General features: G+C 39.1%; 1 protein-coding gene across 2 annotated transcripts in view; it reads right to left on the reverse strand.

Annotated features, from left to right (window-relative positions):
* Positions 1-19,704, reverse strand: part of GABRB1 (gamma-aminobutyric acid type A receptor subunit beta1) — a 426,842-nt gene that overhangs the window by 257,771 nt on the left and 149,367 nt on the right. For both annotated transcript variants that reach the window (XM_070451937.1, XM_070451938.1), the window contains exon 4: positions 14,534-14,754. In XM_070451937.1, the coding sequence (XP_070308038.1) occupies positions 14,534-14,754 (221 nt within the window). The remainder of the gene's footprint in view (positions 1-14,533; positions 14,755-19,704) is intronic.

Here is a 19,704-nt window from a genome sequence, read left to right on the forward strand (position 1 = left end):
AGATCTAAGAGTGATAATCTTCAAAGCATATTTAAACCTCATTATCTGAGTATTGACAGAGTGCCAAGGCCTTTGCCATCCTAGTTCTGTTTCTCTGGATTGACAATGTTGTTCTCGAAATGAATTACTGAGGACTGAAAAAAATAGTCCAGATGAGACCTGACCTTGTGCTGAACCCTGCATTTCTGTTAGAACAGTAGCTATTTCTAGTAGTTATCTTATCTGATTGGATAGAAGTAAGAAGTTGAATAGTTCTATCTGGTTCTGGTCATATTACATCATGTGAGCTAAAGAATGAGTATGAAAGCGTGCAAGTGAAAGTCGCTCAGTCGTGTCTGACTCTTTGCAACCCCATGGACTGTACAGTCCATGGAATTCTCCAGGCCAGAACACTGGAGTGGGTAGCTTTTCCCTTTTCCAGGGGATCTTCCCAACCCAGGGATCGAACCCCAGTCTCCTGCATTGCAGGCGGACTCTTTACCAGCTGAGCCACCAGGGGAGCCCAAGAATCCTGGAGCGGGGAGCCTGTCCCTTCTCCAGCGGATCTTCCTGACCCAGGCATCGAACCGGGGTCTCCTGCATTGCAGGTGGATTCTTTACCAGCTGAGCTACTGGGGAAGCAAAGAATGAATACAATAAATACAGGTAAGTTTAGACTCTTAAACTGATCCTATTGAGACAGTTAGGGAGTTTGCGACTGCCAAGTTCACGCTGCTATATTTAAAACGGATAACCAACAAGGTCCTAGTGTCCAGCACAGGGAACTCTGCTCACTGTTACGTGGCAGCCCGGATGGGAGACGAGTTTGGGGATGAATGACTGCACGTACATATCAGCTGAGTTCCTCTGCTGTCCACTTGAAATTGGCATAACATTGCTAACCGGCTGTGTGTGTACACGTAAGCCGCTTCCGTCATGTCCAACTCCGCGCAGCCCTATCGGCCACAGCCCACCAGGCTCCTCTGTCCACGGGGCCCTCCAGGCAAGAATGCTGGAGAGGGTTGCCGTGCCCTCCCCCAGCGGTCCTCCGACCCAGGGAGCGAGCCCAGGTCCCCCACGTCTCCTGCACTGGCAGGTGTGCTCCTGACCACTGCAAAATAGACTTAAACGTTCAAAAAAGCGATCCCATTCAGGAAACACAATATTATTTGACTTGTGTACTTCCTTCGCCAAAAACACTTTTCGACTCTCATTTGGAATTAGCTACTTATAGCTATCTAGGTTGGTCATAACTTTCCTTCCAAGGAGAAAGCGTCTTTTAAATTCATGGCTGCAATCACCATCTGCAGTGATTTGGGAGCCCCATAAATAAAGTCTGACACTGTTTCCACTGTTTCCCCATCTATTTCCCATGAAGTGATGGGACCAGGTGCCATGATCTTAGTTTCTGAATGTAGAGCTTTAAGCCAACTTTTTCACTCTCTTTTTTCACTTTCGGCAAGAGGCTTTTTCGTTCCTCTTCACTTTCTGCCATAAGGGTGGTGTCATCTACACATCTGAGGTTATTGATATTTCTCCTGGCAATCTTGATTCCAGCTTGTGCTTCTTCCAGCCCACCGTTTCTCATAATGTATTCTGCATATAAGTTAAATAAGCAGGGTGACAATATACAGCCTTGATGTACTCGTTTTCCTATTTGGAACCAGTCTGTTGCTTCCTGACCTGCATATAGGTTTCTCAAGTGGTAGGTCAGGTGGTCTGGTATTCCCATCTCTTTCAGAATTTTCCACAGTTTATTGTCATCCACACAGTCAAAGGCTTTGGTATAGTCAATAAAGCAGAAATAGATGTTTTTCTGGAATGTTCTTGCTTTTTCAATGATCCAGCGGATGTTGGCAATTTGATCTCTGGTTCCTCCACCTTTTCTAAAACCAGCTTGAACATCTGGAAGTTCACAGTTCACGTATTGCTGAAACCTGGCTTGGAGAATTTTGAGCATTACTTTACTAGTGTGTGAGATGAGTGCAATTGTGCAGTAGTTTGAGCATTCTTTGGCGTTGCCTTTCTTTGGGATTGGAATGAAAACTGACCTTTTCCAGTCCTGTGGCCACTGCTCAGTTTTCCAAATTTGCTGACATATTGAATGCCTTGACTAAATGGATGTTTGTTGGCAAAATCATGTCTCTGTTTTTTAATACCTAATTTAATGTCTAATGCTTTTTAAGAAGAGGTGGCAAGAATACACAGAAGAACTGTACAAAAAAGATCTTCATGACCCAGATAATCACAATGGTGTGATCACTCACCTAGAGCCAGATATCCTGGAATGTGAAGTCAAGTGGGCCTTAGAAAGCATCACTATGAACAAAGCTAGTGGAGGTGATGGAATTCCAGTTGAACTATTTCAAATCCTGAAAGATGATGCTGTGAAAGTGCTGCATTCAATATGTCAGCCGTGATTCATGGGGTGGCAAAGAGTCGGACACGACTGAGTGACTGAATTGACTAACTGACTGACTACTTATAGCTTTTTAATGAAATACAGGAAAATTAGTTATGTGTGTGTATCACCCTGCTTTTACCAACACTATTGTTCACAAGTTTATTTCCCACTCTTATTTATTTCTAATAATCACCTTCAAGGTAATGATTTGCTACTACTTTTAGCCTTTCCCTTCTCCAGTGCCTCTTCCCAACCCAGGGATCAAACACAGGTCTCCCACATTGCAGGTGGATTCTTTACCAGTTGAGCCACAAGGGAAGCTCCACTTTCACTTATTTCCTAGTCTTATTTATTTCTAATAATCACCTTCAAGGTAGTGATTTGCTACTACTTTAAATTTAGACAAGGTTCAAATTAAGTTCCTGAAAAGAAAATACTTTGTGAAAATACTTTGAACATTTTCTTAGAATGGACTATACATATAGCTTTCTAAAAAAAATTCTGGAGAGAAAACATCCATGCACATACTTATTGGTTGGCAGTAAGAGAATAAATATCACCCATAATATTATATATATTCCTCATATCTCAACATGCTTTACACTCACTCTTAGCCAGATGCCCTCTACACGTGAGGTACAGCAGAATCTTAAGTGTTAGAGTTAACCTTTTTCATGTAAAGATTTCATTTTCATACTGTTTCTATTTTCATATAAGAGGTAAGATTTCTCCTTAAAATTTAGCAAACCTGACTACACAAAAACCATAGTTAGGGAGATATATCATTAAGAGCAAGATTAAGGTTTAAAAATAAATAAGTAAGGTGGTGAGTGTGCCATTTGCTCCGATATCGTTTAATTCGTGTCCAACTCTTTTGCGACCCCATAGACTGTAGCCCGCCAGGCTCTTCTGTCCGTGGAATTTCCAAGGCCAGAATACTGAAGTAGATTGCTATTTCCTTCTCCAGGGGATCTTCCTGACCCAGGGACCAAACCCGTGTCTCCTGAATTGGCAGGCAGATTCTTTACCACTGAGCCACCTCAGTGTATGCTAACTGTTGTATGCACTGTGGGGAAAGAAATATAAAAAATGGACTATTTAAAAAAATATTACACAGCTTGGGGGGAGATAAGGTTAACACATGTGAAACAATAGATAATTGGAGAGGACATTTCATAATCGCTATATTGAAAGAGGTTCCAAGGTCTGTATAACTATGGAGAAGGAGACTATGAGGGTTAAAGTAGAGAAGATTTTAAGAAAAAGAGTGATCTCTCACTTGGGTCTTGGACTATGAGCAATACACAGTTAAAAATAGAGGGACATACTTTTCATTGTTGAGTTAAAAAGAAGGGGAACAACTGACCAGAGGCTAGGAAATAAGAATCAGTCTAATAATTAGGGAAAGTGAAATGAAACCCACACTGCAGTGTAAAGCTTCATGCTTGGGCAAGATCTTCAATGAGGCTGTGTGGCAAGGGTAATCTAATTGTACAGTGTCACGAGTATCTGGAGAGAAGCTGTGGTGTGGTGGGTAACTGGAAGTCAGTAAGTTCCTGAGCAGGAGAGGGGGGTTACACAATGGTGCTTTATTAAAAAAAAAAAAAAAATCTGCTAGTGGGCTGCAGGATAGAATTAAGAGAAGAGAATAGAAGAAACCAGGTAGAAAATTTCAAAGTAAATGAAGCGTGATTGTCAAAGTCTAATATTTCACCATTCTTGGAAATGGTGTCATTGGTAACATTATAGCAAAGATCTAAAGTTCATGACATATTTCTAAATATTTGGTTTTGCTTGCCTTTTTTCTCTCCCTTTCCCCCCTTCCACCTACCCTTCTTATTGTCTTTCCTTTCTTGCTTCCCCTTGCCTTCATTCTTTCTTTCATTTTTCGTTCTTTCCAGAGGATATACATTTAACATCATTATTTCACATTAATCATGACTCAATCAAGATTAAGAACTTGAGGAGATGTAGTTCTTTTTCAGATAATTTATGGTCACTGATTTTACTTAATCTTTTACATCATATTAATGATGGAGGTTTAATCATAATGGCATATCCACAGGTCACATGACCACAAAATAGTATCTGTAGTGTATAATTATTTAAATTGCTCATTTAGTATTTGAATTAGTCATAATACTATATTTATTTAAAAGGAGACCTAACAAAGATCATTGAATCATAAAGTTTTTCATATATAAGTGAATAAAGAGTATTAAAAATAAAAACTTTGAGAGGCAAAAATAACAGCCTGTTCACTGGAGAACATCTTAAATAGCTTTCTCTGTACTCCACTGATGAAATTCTAAAATATAAGGCAACCACATTGTGAGGGGAATAACAATACTGTCTTCCTTGGTGGGATTGTAGAGTCTGCAGGCATGGCTTCTAATAAAGGGAGCTACCTGTTCTTTATGCATGCCCTGCGTTATCTCTCTTCCATTTGAAGTAACACCTTTCTTTCTCCTAACAGAATGCATTTGTCAATATCAACCAGTCCTCCTCTGCAAACACGGCATCAGCCCACATGTTTATTCCCTGAAGTCGACTCAACAACATTTTTTCCCAGCCTATCTCACAGTCAGCCCTGTGTGATCTACCCAGGAGTCTAGAATGTAATCATAACTGTCTCTACATGGAAAGTCTATAAGAAAGAGATTTTTTTTCAGGGTGTACAATCAATATAGAAAGTTAATATGAAACATTTAGGACCCCCAAACTGCTTTAAAAATCAATAGTAGTGGGGTGTTTTTTTATTAATCTATATTATTAAGATAATTGCTTCTAATTTTCACTTGGCTTTATCATGAAAAACAAGGCAGGAAGAGATGATCCCGCAAGGAATAGTTGGAAACCATGCTTTTCTTTTACATTCATCAAGCGTAGACATTGATTTTACTCTCATGCACAGCTCATGGTCAGGGAGTGTCAAGAACATCACAAAAATCGATTCAGAGTAGAGCTAGTAAGCAAATACAGCAATGGCATTCTCAAAATCCCCATCAGGCCACAAGTTTTGGGTAAACATTTGATTCATTTCTGAAACTTGAAGCTTAAGAAGCATCTCTTTGGAATTTGGAGTCCATACATTGGTATGTATGAGAGAACCCGACAAAGCTGTGTACATTTCATAAAGCACATACACTTGGCAGAGCTATTCCCATTTTTGCTGTGTGCCCCCTCTCATTACTTTCATTTCTATGATGGTAAGCAACAAAAGCATCTTCTATGGACAACCGTCTTCCTAGAAACGATCTTCAGGAAAAAGTCCTAAATACAGGACAGTAACAATTGATATTTCCGTTTAAAAGCTACTATACATACTATTAGCTATTCACAGACGGTAAAGAGTCTGCCTGTGATGCAGGAGAAAGTTCCTCTGGTGAAGGGAATGGCTACCCACTCCAGTATTCTTTTCTCGAGAATTCCATGGACAGAAGAGCCTGATGAGCTACAGTATATGGGGTTGCAAAGAGTCGGACATAAGTGAGCAACTTTCACTTTCATACACATATAGATATAATTACAAATAGCAGGACAAAGTAAATAATCATGTTATTACATTCAGAATTAATGTGTTCAATGAAGAAAAAAGAAACAAAAAAATGAAATTAAAGAGGCTGAATAAAAGCCCTGAAATTCTAAATTTGAATTAGAAACATCAATATGAACTCCTGATGTATTGTATCCTCTTCTGGGATACAGAATTATCAATACAAGCTGACGTGCCAGAAGGCCAGGAAGCTATCGACTATTGAGGTCATGTTGAAAGAATACAGGTGCCAACTCAGAGGGGCTGCTGCTGGCCAAAGGTAAGACAAACAGGATCAGAAATAACCATAGCTGCAGTGGGCTGACACAGACATACTTGTTATGACCAGTGACTTCATAGTGGTAAACACACAAACAATGAAACGCCACACAGAGTGGTCGTGTGTGGGGAGCTCTAGAGAAACAACTTGTTTTGGAAACTGCTACATAGAGGGAGCCATCAAGCATTGATCCTACCTTCACTGCACCAGCTTGACGTCCAGACTGTCAATGGTGAGAGGAAGTTCTTTAGAGAATAATCTAGTTAATAAATAAGGAAAGAGTGGTAGAATATTGTCATTATGTAAGCTCTAAGTAGGTTTGGGCAAAGATTATCAGTGACTGCTGAAACTGTTACTGTTACGGGCTGCATCGTGTCCCCCTAATTTCCTATGTTGAAGCCCTAATCCCCAGTCCCTCAGAAGTGGCCCTATTTGGAGGTAAGGTCTTCCGGAAGTAGTCCGATTAGAGTAGATCACCAGGGTGAGCCCTAACCCCATGTGACTGGGGTCCGTACAGGAAACGGGCCTCAGGGCGGCGCGGGCAGGACGTGACGCAGGCGGAAGTCGTCACCCGCATGCCAGGGAGAGGGGCCTGGATTGAGCCGTCTCTCACAGCCCGTGGTAGGAAGCAACCGTCTGCCTCCAAAACCCTGAGACGGTAATTTCTAAGTCACTCATTTTGTTACAGCAGCCCTAGCGAACAAATACTGTTATATAAAATTAATGGAAGTTTGATAATGGATACATCAGGTTGTCATTGCCTAAATCAGCATATCAAAGTTCATTCACATCACGAAAACAGACACAGGCAGGCATTTTGTGTCTTCTGATAAAAGGGCATAATATGCCTGGCTTATGAAGCAGTCTCTCCAAAGCACAAAATAACTAATCTGGATCTGATTAAGCCTCATATATGGGGCATAACGGAGAAGGCAGTGGCACCCCACTCCAGTACTCTTGCCTGGAAAATCCCATGGACGGAGGGGCCTGGTGGGCTGCAGTCCATGGGGTCGCGAAGAGTCGGACACGACTGAGCGACTTCACTTTCACTTTTCACTCTTATGCATTGGAGAAGGAAATGGCAGCCCACTCCAGTGTTCTTGCCTGGAGAATCCCAGGGACGGGGGAGCCTGGTGGGCTGCCGTCTTTGGGGTCGCACAGAGTCGGACACGACTGAAGCGACTTGGCAGCAGCAGCAGCAGCATGGGGCATAAAAGAACACATGTACAAGTGGAAACAATCACAAAAAACAGCACAGTTCTTTAGGAAAAAAACTTTCTAGGGAGAAAATAAAGGAATAGGAAACATTTAGAGCAAAAGAAAATTTAGATAAATGTACCAGCCACATGCAAGGTGTGTACATGTTTGGACCTGCTTTTAAAAAGTTAATAACAAATTATGAGACAGGAAAAATTAGGTTCGCTCTCCTACTGTTGATATCCGTAAGGTTAAAATAATAATAGTACAAAGTGCATAGTGTTATGGTAAAGCTTAAACATGACAATATAGGTACAGCACTTAGCACAGCGCTTGCTGCTGCTGCTGCTAAGTCGCTTCAGTCGTGTCCGACTCTGTGCGACCCCATAGACAGCAGCCCACCAGGCTCCTCTGTTCCTGGGATTCTCCAGGCAAGAACACTGGAGTGGGCTGCCATTTCCTTCTCCAGCACAGGGCTTGATGTATAGGATAATTTCAATTATGTATATGCTTGGGTATTCATTGAATTCCTGATAGAGTTGTTATCAGTATTAGTTAGAATGATGTGACATGTACATCCTACTCTATGTGCTTACGGGAGGCAGGGCACACAAGCCCACATACACACTCTGCAATGTATGGGGTCTCAGTGTGAGCCAACACTGAGCTGGAAGACTTTAAACAACCCCTTCCATTCCTCATTCTTATGTAGCCCTTGAAAAGTCACCTTTGATAGGAGATGCAGGAAAATAACATTGTGGAAGTCTGAAACAAGAGCCAAGGCAAGGACTAGGAGAGGGAGGCAAAGAGCATTTTAAGGCAGTTAAATACACCACTAAATGTCTTCTGAGAATTAGGCTGTTCCCTGCCTTCTATCTTTGAGGAAAGATAAACACAATCTTTCAGCACTCACAGGGCGAGGCCTCGGAGACAATCTGTGCTTTTCAGCCAGCTGGATCATGTTTGGACAAGAGGCAGAACACATCTGGTCATTAATAGTGAAGATGGCTCTTTGGTTAAAAGCCATCATTTAGACATAGGAAATGCTGCAGCTGACCACTATCATGAGTTAGGTCACTGCATCCTACAAATTTTCATTTCAATTTTTCAGACATTTATTTGGTTTGAGAAAGAGGATACAAAGGTGAAAGAAATACAGTTTACATTTTCAACAAATATACAATCTTGTTTGCATCACAGGAAAATAACTCTAAGACACGGAGAGATAATACATCCTAAGAGAGTTATGAATCTCATGGGCCTTTAGGAGATTAAAGTGAAGTAAGGTATCAGATGAGAACAAGTTTTTATCTGGTTGAGAATACTGTAAAAGTCCTTGTGAAAAAAATGGGGTTTGAGAGAGGCTTCTAAGGAAATAAGAGAGATGAGGAAGTGGTGGAGAAGGGGAAGCTACATGGGAATAAAGAGGAGAGGGCTTTTCAGTAGGGCTGGAGGGTTGCGACATGAAATACAGGATGCCCAGTTAAATGTGAATTTCAAGTCAAGAACTAATAGTTTTTGTATAAGTATGATCTATAAAAAAAATGGGATCTACTTGAATTTGAAAGGCACTAGATGTGTTTAGAGAAATAAGTTGTTTTATAAAAGTTTAGGCTTCATAAAGAAAGGAAATGTTTGAAAGACACTTTGGTCATATGCAGAGGGTCTCAGCTTCCAGACAGGAGAATGAAAACTTAATTTTATGGGGACTGCAGAGATATTTTTGGTTTATCTTTTTTTTAATGTGGGATTCATATGATCTGACATGCACAGTAGGAAGAATAGGATGACAATGATGAGAACAAGTAAAGTTAAAATAAGAAGTTGGCCAGAGAGTAAGAGTGGAGCTGTTAACGGAGGTGATGGGCGGTTTGGACATGGCAATGCTCTAGATAAAGAGGACGCAACAGATTGGATCTTGGGACAAAAGAGGTCGAGAGTCAAAGATGCCTACACGTCTATGTCTATTGACTATGAGGCTGATGTCTTTTGTTAGTAGTTGGGTAAGGAGGAAGAACTGATTTTAGGGAAAACAGATAATGCAAAATAGGGGTCATGTCAGTAATAACTGTCAGGGCAAGCCTCCACATACAGACGCTTGGCAAACAATTAAAAATATTTTTCTAATCTCAGTGATTTCATATTATAGGTATTTAAGCTGTTAAATTCAACGAGTTGCTCAAAATTCAAGGAACCCCTCTAGTTCACAACCAGAAACAAAAAACATTGAGAGAACAGCAAAAAGACAGAAGAACAAGAATAATGAAAAAATTGTGCTTGGAAATTCTGAAGTCAAGGTCAATCAATATTCTTAAAATCATCAATCAATTAGACTGAGAACCAGCAATAATTCTGGTAATTTTTGACAGAGCTGATTTAGGAACAGAACACGGGTGGGAGCCATGCCTTTGGAGACTACAGAATAGATGAATGGTGAGGAAATAGAGGAAACCAAAGCTATCTGAGGAATCGTGCTTGAAGACAAAAAAGAAGTGAAGGCACCAGAAGGGGAAGATTTAATAAAGAAGAGAGCAAAATCTGAAGAGCGCCCAACAATAGGATGTGGAGAGATTAGCTGTGGAAGGAAGAGAGAAACTTTCTCAGAGTTAAATGAAAGAAAGGGAGGACAGACAGAATTTTAAGGATTTGATGTGTGACATTGAGTCAGCTGATATTTCGTCTCCACTTTGAGTAAGAAAGGAAGTGACATATGCCTTGAGAGGAGCAGGGTGGAGGGCTCATGGCTCATGGGCATAAATCTCATCGCCTGCCACATCTTTCAGCACATCACAGACATCCATCCTTTATATGGATTCCTGGCAAAGTGGAAGAGGAAGTAATAATGATTGCAGGATTATTTTTTGGTGTGACACATTTTGTTGCAGCAAGGGAAATCTGAGCTTAAGAAGCACAACAGAATCTAGTCATTTTCTCTGTACTGCATACCTGTTGCACAGTAGCACCAGACCTCTTCAGACACCACTGTCTTATTTTAGAGGTTTTACAGAACTGTGTGCCATCTCTGGTGTGTAAAATATGATTTGACATAGTTCACAAAAATAGCAAACAGCTAACTCTATTCTTGTGTCTTTATATAAACTAAGTTATAGCATCTCACATTGAGTTTGAATATAGCAAAATGTGGATTCTATTTAATGATATGGTCTTAGATTTTGGAATTCCTGATTAAAGGGCCTTTCAGATACATTCAGAAAATCCCATTGACACCATAATTGCTTAAAAAAACCGAGTGATACATGGTCTCAATTCATGATGACTATAGCTGGACTTATGGATAAGGCAAGAAGTTTCAATCTCCCGAGTCTTTGTCTAGAATCGGTATGGTCATAACTATGTCAATACCTATGTTATACTATAAGGATTTTCTGGTGCATGGGCTTAGGACGTGACAATGGCAGTTATTCTTGAAAAGGCAACTACAAAGAAAAAGTGAAGATTGTCTTGTCTAAGCCTAGGAAATGTTATATCAGAGAATTGAAAATGAATAAGCCATGATATAGAATCATTATCACCTCCAGGGAAAAGAAAACCTAATCTGTGAGGGAAGAGATAGAAAGACAGAGGAAGGGAAAAGTATTAGAACTGATGTGAGGCTTTTATGGAGAAAACTGATGCCAGAAAGAGAGCAGAGACAAGGTAATAGATGAAGGATTTGTGTTTTCTTTGACAGATCTATTGCCGGGCTCCTAGCTGCAAAGTCATGGGTTGGCTCCAAAGAGGAGAAAGAAATGCTATGCAACTTGGAAGAAGTTATTGACTTTAAGTGTGTCTGGAAGACAGTGGGGTGAGAAAACCATGCCATTCTCACGGGAATCGAGATCTGGACTTTAATCCTAATTCTATCATTTGCTGTCCCTTAGATCAGGCCCTTTCCCCTTTTGGGCCTCAGTTTTCTTAATTTAAAATGAGGTTCAAGAGGATCCTGCTGTGATTTATGTCGGAGAGTATTTTGCCTATGTTCTCCTCTAGGAGTTTTATAGTTTCTGGTCTTACATTTAGATCTTTAATCCATTTTGAGTTTCTTTTTGTGTATGGTGTTAGAAAGTGTTCTAGTTTCATTCTTTTACAAGTGGCTGACCAGTTTTCCCAGCACCACTTGTTAAAGAGGTTGTCTTTTTTCCATTGTATATCCTTGCCTCCTTTGTTGAAGATAAGGTGTCCATAGGTTCGTGGATTTATCTCTGGGCTTTCTATTCTGTTCCATTGATCTATATTTCTGTCTTTGTGCCAGTACCATACTGTATTGATGACTGTGGCTTTGTAGTATAGTCTGAAGTCAGGCAGATTGATTCCTCCAGTTCCATTCTTCTTTCTCAAGATTGCTTTGGCTATTCAAGGTTTTTTGTATTTCCATACAAATTGTGAAATTATTTGTTCTAGTTGGTAGCTTGATAGGGATTGCATTGAATCTATAGATTGCTTTGGGTAGTATAGCCATTTTGACAATATTGATTCTTCCAATCCATGAACACGGTTTATTTCTCCATTTGCTTGTGTCCTCTTTGATTTCTTTCATAAGTGTTTTATAGTTTTCTATGTATAGGTCTTTTGTTTCTTTAGGTAGATATACTCCTAAGTATTTTACTGGTGTGTAATGGTACCTCATTGTGGTTTTGATTTGCATTTCTCTGATAATGAGTGATGTTGAGCATCTTTTTATGTGTTTGTTAGCCATCTGTATGTCTTCTTTGGAGAAATGTCTGTTTAGTTCTTTGGCCCATTTTTTGATTGGGTCATTTATTTTTCTGGAATTGAACTGCAGGAGTTGCTTGTATATTTTTGAGATTAATCCTTTGTCTGTTGCTTCGTTTGCTATTATTTTCTCCCAATCTGCACCAGCCCAGGTTGGATGCATGAGACAAGTGCTCAGGCCTGGTGCACTGGGAAGACCCAGAGGGATCGGGTAGAGAGGGAGGTGGGAGGGGGGATCGGGATGGGGAATACATGTAAATCCATGGCTGATTCATGTGTATGACAAAAACCACTACAATATTGTAAAGTAATTAGCCTCCAACTAATAAAAATAAATGGGAAAAAAATAAAAATAAAATGAGGTTCAAATGTTCAACTTCATGGTTCTCAATTATTTTTCTTCTTTTGCAGCATTGCCATTGGTAGAGACTGCCAATAATTTAGAAAAAATTTGAAAGTGAGACTCTGTAAACCGAGAATACCACCCACAGTCCTACTTGCAAAAAATCTAGTTTTTTTTTTTAACAACTTTTTATATACAATTGAAAAATCACATACAGTGAATGTACACTTTGCAGCCCATCAGCCTACTAAGTTGGGTCATGGGTTATACAATTATTCTTCCAGAAAACTTCATAAGGATAATTCATCACTTTGTATCTTTGTTATATAGGATGGAAGCCACATAGGTAATAGAAAAATCATAACTGATTTCCACTGTATGACCATCACTAATGACTATCACTGTGCTCTTGCATTAAGAGATTGTGTCTGTAGTAATATCAGTACACTCAAGAGACTTGTCAGTTTATTTCATCATTTTTTCTGAGAGGATTTTAGGTCAGAGATTTTTAACTGGAGTTGACAGTTCCTTGGGTACTGAAAGGGTGGGAAAATTCCAAAGATTATTTTGCCAAGATCAATTGATACTATGTCACTGTGCAAAGGAAGACCAAAGCTATCAGCTAGATAACCAACCATCAGGTTAAGTTCAAAAGTTTTATCACAGACGCATTCTTTTCACTTGCATATATTTTCAGATATCAGATACACGTTAATTGTAGACTTTTGGCCCTTAAGTACAGTTTTAGCTAGGCACTGATGGTATACAAAAGGATTTTAGGGGGCTTATGACCACTCTAAAACAATAGGAGAATTTCATCAGCTTCTCAAAGGGATCACAAAAGGTGACAACAAAGGTTAAAGAACCACCACACTTCATATCCTACAATAACGTTACAATTCAGCTATTTTTTGGTAAAACTGGAAGCTGATTTGAATTATAGCCTAAAAGTTTTAGTAAACTTTTAACTACATGAAGGTTAGTAATAGACCTCTATCAGTGTAGAATACCTCTTTTATTCTTGATTCTTTAAAAAATAAACAAATACAGTGTGATGAAAAACATTGCTGAGAAAAATAAAAGATAAATAAATAAAGATATATTTATGGATTAAAAAGCTTCATAACTTTAAATTGTCCATTCTCTCTGCACTGATGTAGAGATGCAATACAATCTCAATTATAATTCCTGCAGACCTTTTTGGATAGAAATTGAGAAGTTGATCCTAGAAGTTATATAGCGAGATGCAAAGGTATAAGCATTTCCAAAACAATCTTAGCCAGTATAAAATTGAAAGACTTACATGACTTCATGACTTACCTTATACATATGGTAATTGAATAGTGTGATACGGTGATTAAATAATGTGACACTAAGGATGGACATAGAGAACAAAGGAACAGAATAGGACATAAAAATAGACCCCACTTATCCAGTCAAAGGTACCAACACAATCTAATGAGAAAAGCAAAGACTTTTCAATAAATAGGGCTAGAATAACTAGATAGCCATATGGAAAAAAAAAATTAACCCTAACCCCTACCTCATAAGAAACAGAACAATGAACTTAAAGTGGATCATAATATATGAAAAACAAGTGAAAACATAAATTTAAGGGAATGAAATCACTATGAATCTTCTCAGAGTCACCAACAAAATATTTTCCAATTTCTTCAGAATATTGTTTCCCAATTCATAATAATTTCATAATCAAGTAGCTACACAGAATACCCAGGAAACATTGAGTCTGGGTAGACCTGAGATAATTAAGGGATTGCTTAAAAAAGATGTAACCAAGAATAAACTAGATGTGAAATCTGTCTGACAAAAACATATGCCTATTACTATGTTTATTATTTAAAGATAAGGACAAATCAATTACCTTTGATGGACAAGGTTGTCTAGCTTTAGCTCAAATAGTTCTAAAGAGATTTTCCTGAATTTTAATATAATTTTATTATCAAGACTGGAGAGTCTACATGTTTACCTACCTGCCTCTCTCCCTTCTGCCCATTTCCAAAAGTAAAAGTTAAACAACGATGTGCGCAACAGCAATAAAATATGAAACACAAAGCTATTTACCGGAGCCCGTAGAGAACTGTTCCATCAGGATGCAGGCGGATCATGCGATTTTTCACTGTAACCCCATGCACAAAGGATTTCTTGTCATTCAGAAAGTAGGTGTCTGGTACCCAGAGTTGATCAGCCACCCTGTTGTCTAGTGTGAGGTTTAGTGGGATTCCAGAATAAGAAAGCCTTTTGTCTTTCCAAGACTGCTGGAAATACATGGTGAGAGTATAATCCTGTAAAAGAAAGGAAACAAAAAAAAAAAAAAAAGAATTTTACCATCATCATCGTCATCTTCAGCTAAAAGCCTTTTTGTTAAGAACCTGATACTATGTGGTACTGTGGATGCCCAGAGACTCAGCCTTCTGCAGGTCTGCTATGAAGGTCACATTTGAATGTGCTGTGAGTGGCACCTCCAAGTATAAGGCAACCAACAGGTTAGAAGCACTAGAGCATGCAGAAGCATTTGTACCAATATAGAGTAATTCCATTTAATTGAATTTTACCTTTTGAAGTTAAGGTCATGAAATCATGGGGAAGGCTGTAAAGGGAAGTTGTCCTTAGAGATTTATGGTCACAAATATCTACCCCTGGACGTTGTATTTATAGTACTATTTTGAAGGAGTATGTTTGTTAAATAATAACTAAAAGTGGCTGTACTTAAAAGAAAAGATGTGCTCTAAACTGCAAATACATCTGAATGAATAGCGTTTACCTTATAAAGGTTATCAGTTTCCATTATTTGGATTTTTCTAGCAAATTATGCCCTGTCTATCAGTTGTAAAAAGCAGTTTATGTAGAACATGTGGATGGGGAGATGCATTTGGCCTGAGAGCGGACATGAGTGCTGTGTGCTTGCTCACTTGCTTCAGTCGTGTCTGACTCTTCACCACCCTAAGGACTGGAGCCTACCAGGCTCCTCTGTCCATGGGGTTCGCCAGGCAAGAACACTGGAGTGGGTTGCCATTCCCTTCTCCAGGGGATATTCCCAACCCCAGGGATGGAACCTAGGTCCCCTGCATTGCAGGCAGACTCTTTACCATCTGAGCCACCAGGCAAATTGTCCATTAAAAGAATAAGAGGTCACAGTAACATCATAAAGGCTTAAGTTGTGGGTCCCCATATCATTTAAAAAGGTGGTTTACTTTTTCTTTTAAAGGACATTTATCTGTCAATAGTTTTAGCTGAATGCATTAGCAACAATTAAGAAAACACAACATAACTCCTGCACAACTCTGTATACTGCCATTGTTTTATATATATATATATGTATATATATATATATATGTGTGTGTGTATATGTATGTATGTATATACATACAACTCTTTGAGAAACCAGCTGAGCCACAAGGGAAGCCCATGAAATTAAAAGACCCTTGCTCCTTGTAAGGAAAGTTATGACCAACCTAGACAGCATATTAAAAAGCAGAGACATTACAACATGGCCAACAAAGGTCCATCTAGTCAAGGCTATGTTTTTCAAGTGGTCATGTATGGATGTGAGAGCTGGACTCTAAAGAAAGCTGAGTGCCAAAGAATTGATCTTTTGAACTGTGGTGTTGAGAAGACTCTTGAGAGTCCCGTGGACTGCAAGGAGATCCAACCAGTCCATCCTAAAGGAGATCAGTCCTGGGTGTTCACTGGAAGGACTGATGCTGAAACGCCAATACTTTGGCCACCTCATGTGAAGAGCTGACTCATTGGAAAAGACCCTGATGCTGGGGAAGATTGAAGGCAGGAGGAGAAGGGGACGACAGAGGATGAGATGGCTGGATGGCATCACCGACTTGATCGAAATGAGTTTGAGTTGGTGACGGACAGGGAGGCCTGGCATGCTGCAATTCATGGGGTTGCAAAGAGTCAGACACGACTGAGTGACTGAACTGATTTGAGCAACACTGCCTCTGCTCAGGCTTTCCTGGTGGCTTGGATGGTAAAGCATCTGCCTGCAATGTGGGTTTGATCCCCAGGTCGGTAAGATCCCTGGAGAAGGAAATGGCAATCCACTCTAGTACTCTTGCCTGGAAAATTCCATGGATGGAGGAGCTTGGTAGGCTACAGTCCATGGGATCGCAAAGAGTCAGACACGACTGAGCAACTTCACTGCTTCACTGACTCTGCTCATGTCTTACATCTGGGTAAACTGTACTTCATCTATATCCCTATATGGATATTCATGCATTTCTGAAATATCCTAAATGATATTGTCTTCAATATTTATTCGGGGCAATGAGTTCCAATGTCCTTTAACCACTGTATTCAAGAATGTTTATGTTGTTTACTCAGAAACAAACTTACAGTAATTTAATTCTTTCTTGTTCAATGAGAAGGACATTTGCTCACTATTATTCATACAATATCCCTTTTATAGGTCTGAAACTTTTTCCACCTTACCTTCACTTAACAGAAAAAGAGAACCCACAGGGTTATGTACACTTCTCAATTGCTAACATTCTCATTTGCATCCTCTTCAAATTGTAGACATCAACCTTTTTAGAGTACAATGGATTGGACAGATTCTGAGCCTTAGATTCTAAAACATCTTGATGCCAAAGTCTACCATTTATAGAGCTATGTAAGCATGAGCTATTAACTTAACCCGTTGCTATCTCCAATGTCTCACTTCTAAAATAAAAATAATAGCATTTTACTGGCTTATTGAAAACATTGCTTAGGAAAATTAGGATGCAGGTATTTTAGAAACTAGCATGCTAAACAAATATATTATCTTCAAAATTGTTCACTGCTGTTTAAAGATTAATATCATACTTCCAAACTACTTGGAATGTACATATTTATTTTCACAGGCATTACCACTTTTAAAGAGATGTTTATAAAAGAACTTGTAGGCAGAAAGACCCCAGTAACCATGAAAATAAGCACTTGTCTGTGCTGTAAGTCTTGTTGGGGTCTTATTTGTAATTCAGACAATGTAATAAAATTAATAATATCTCAAGATACATTATTGTAAACATTGGCACTGGCATCAGCATGACCAGCAGTGGGTTGCATTTCACTACCCGTGCTGAATGAATGCTCATTAACCTCCAGCTCTCTTGAGTGCCGCAGAGGATTTCCTCACAATGAGACCATGAGGCAAAATCCATATACTGCATTCTCCTCATTAAAAGAAGTTTTACTGTGTGATGAGGAAAAACTTATTGTAAAGTACAAATGATTGTGATGACAAATAATATTCTATTAACTAATGTTATAATTAAAATATGCTTGTGGTAAGTAAACAATGGAGAGTGGAAGGAGAAAATAACGTCAACTTGAGTAACTCTGCATAAATCAAGTGCAATCATGTGTGCGTGTGTGCGCACGTGTGTCTGTGCATGTGTGTGCACACGTATGTGTGCTTGTGTGGGCATGTCCGTGCATGTGTGTGCACACGTGTATGTGCGCATGTATGTGTGCTTGTGTGGGCATGTTCATGCATGTGTATGTGCGTGTGTGTGCGTGTGCACATGTGCATGTGTGCATGCGTGTGTCCGTGCGTGCGTGTGTGTGTGTACTTTTCCCTTTCCCTTTCTGGAAACTCTTGTTTCCTGTAAAGAAAGACCTATACACATGTACTGAGATCTTTGCTCTATACAACTCACCCTGTTTTCAATAATATTGACTAAACATCACACCATATTTCCCAATTAAAGCAGTAATTTAGTCTATTTGCAATAAGAAATCATTCAGTGGAAATTTATGTTGTTGCTGTTCAGGCACTCAGTAGTATCTGACTCTTTGTGACCTCATAGACTGTAGCACTCCAGGCTTCCCTGTCCTTCACTATCTCCCAGTTTGCTCAAACTCATGTCCATTGAGTCAGTGATGCCATCCAACCATCTCATTCTGTAGCCCCCATATCCTCCTGCCCTCAATCTTTCCCAGCATCAGTGTCTTTTTCAATGAGTCAGCTCTTTGCATCAGGTGGCCAAAGTATTGGAGCTTCAGCTCCAGCATCAGTCCCTCCAATGAATATTCAGAGTTGATTTCCTGTAGGATTGACTGGTTTGGTCTTGCAGTCCAAGAGACACTCAAGAGTCTTCTCCTCAGCACCACAGTTGGAAAACATCAATTCTTCAGTGCTCAGCCTTCTTTCTGATCCATGGATGCTAGTATTTTACTCTAGGAAGTGGGTGATGCAGAACAAGTACATTTTAAGACTTTTCTTCTTATGCATTTCTAGGGTTATCATCTTAACCTAGGACCTGATTCTATGATAAATGGAAATATGGACCCATGAATTTGATAACCTTCAAAAAACTTTTTGAAACTAATGATAATTGTGATGATAATTATGCACAATGTGGAAATACTTAAAACAGAGTAATATCTCCATCCTATGCATATTTTACCACAAGTGTGATAATAATTTCCTTCTAGAAAATGCTATATGCTCTGTGGTTTCCATGGAGCTTCATATATATTATAACATTTCATTCTCACCACCTCATGAGATAGGCAAATTCTCCCTGAGAGAATTTATGTTTACATCTCAAAGAAACTAGTTTCTGAATTTTAAGTAAATTGTTTTTCTCTATCTGCATATAATAAAGCCTAAGATATCCTTTGGTGTATTCTGCTTTTTAGATGGAAAAGAAAGGCTTAAAATTGCTGTATTTTTTTTTTTTTTATATAACACAACAGATTTTCTACTAATTCTTCATTAGGTCAAAGTGCAAGCCCTCCAGGGAGGATGGAAAGTTTTCAGAAAGAAATGAAAGGTTTTGCTACTTTGCCCAAGAACTCTGAAATCATTTTTCTTCCAGGTGTATTATATGTGTTCAACTGCCTTTCTCAAGTGGGCAAGCTACTCCTTGACAGAAAGTGTGACATATTTAGAAACGATGGGCCATAGGAGATCCTTTGACACTGAAGCACATTAATGGGATTAGCTGGTATGAGACTCCTAATGAAATTGGTCAGGCTAATTCAGGCATGAGAGAATTTGATTCATTGAAGAAAAGCAGGATAAACAATATCAAGTCAGTAATTTCCAAAACCCATCCTTTTTAAATCTAAAAATGCTTAAAGAAGTAAGAAAATATTTCTAATAAATGAAAGCAGTCCTTTTGGAGAATAAAGGTAATATTCTTTTATATACTTATTTTTATTGAAGTACAGTTGATTCACAATTTAGTTTCAGATTTACAGCATATGACTCAAAATTTTTATAGATTATACTC

This window comes from Odocoileus virginianus, chromosome 21 (assembly GCF_023699985.2).
Source record: "Odocoileus virginianus isolate 20LAN1187 ecotype Illinois chromosome 21, Ovbor_1.2, whole genome shotgun sequence".
In the NCBI taxonomy this organism is placed as follows: domain Eukaryota; kingdom Metazoa; phylum Chordata; class Mammalia; order Artiodactyla; family Cervidae; genus Odocoileus; species Odocoileus virginianus.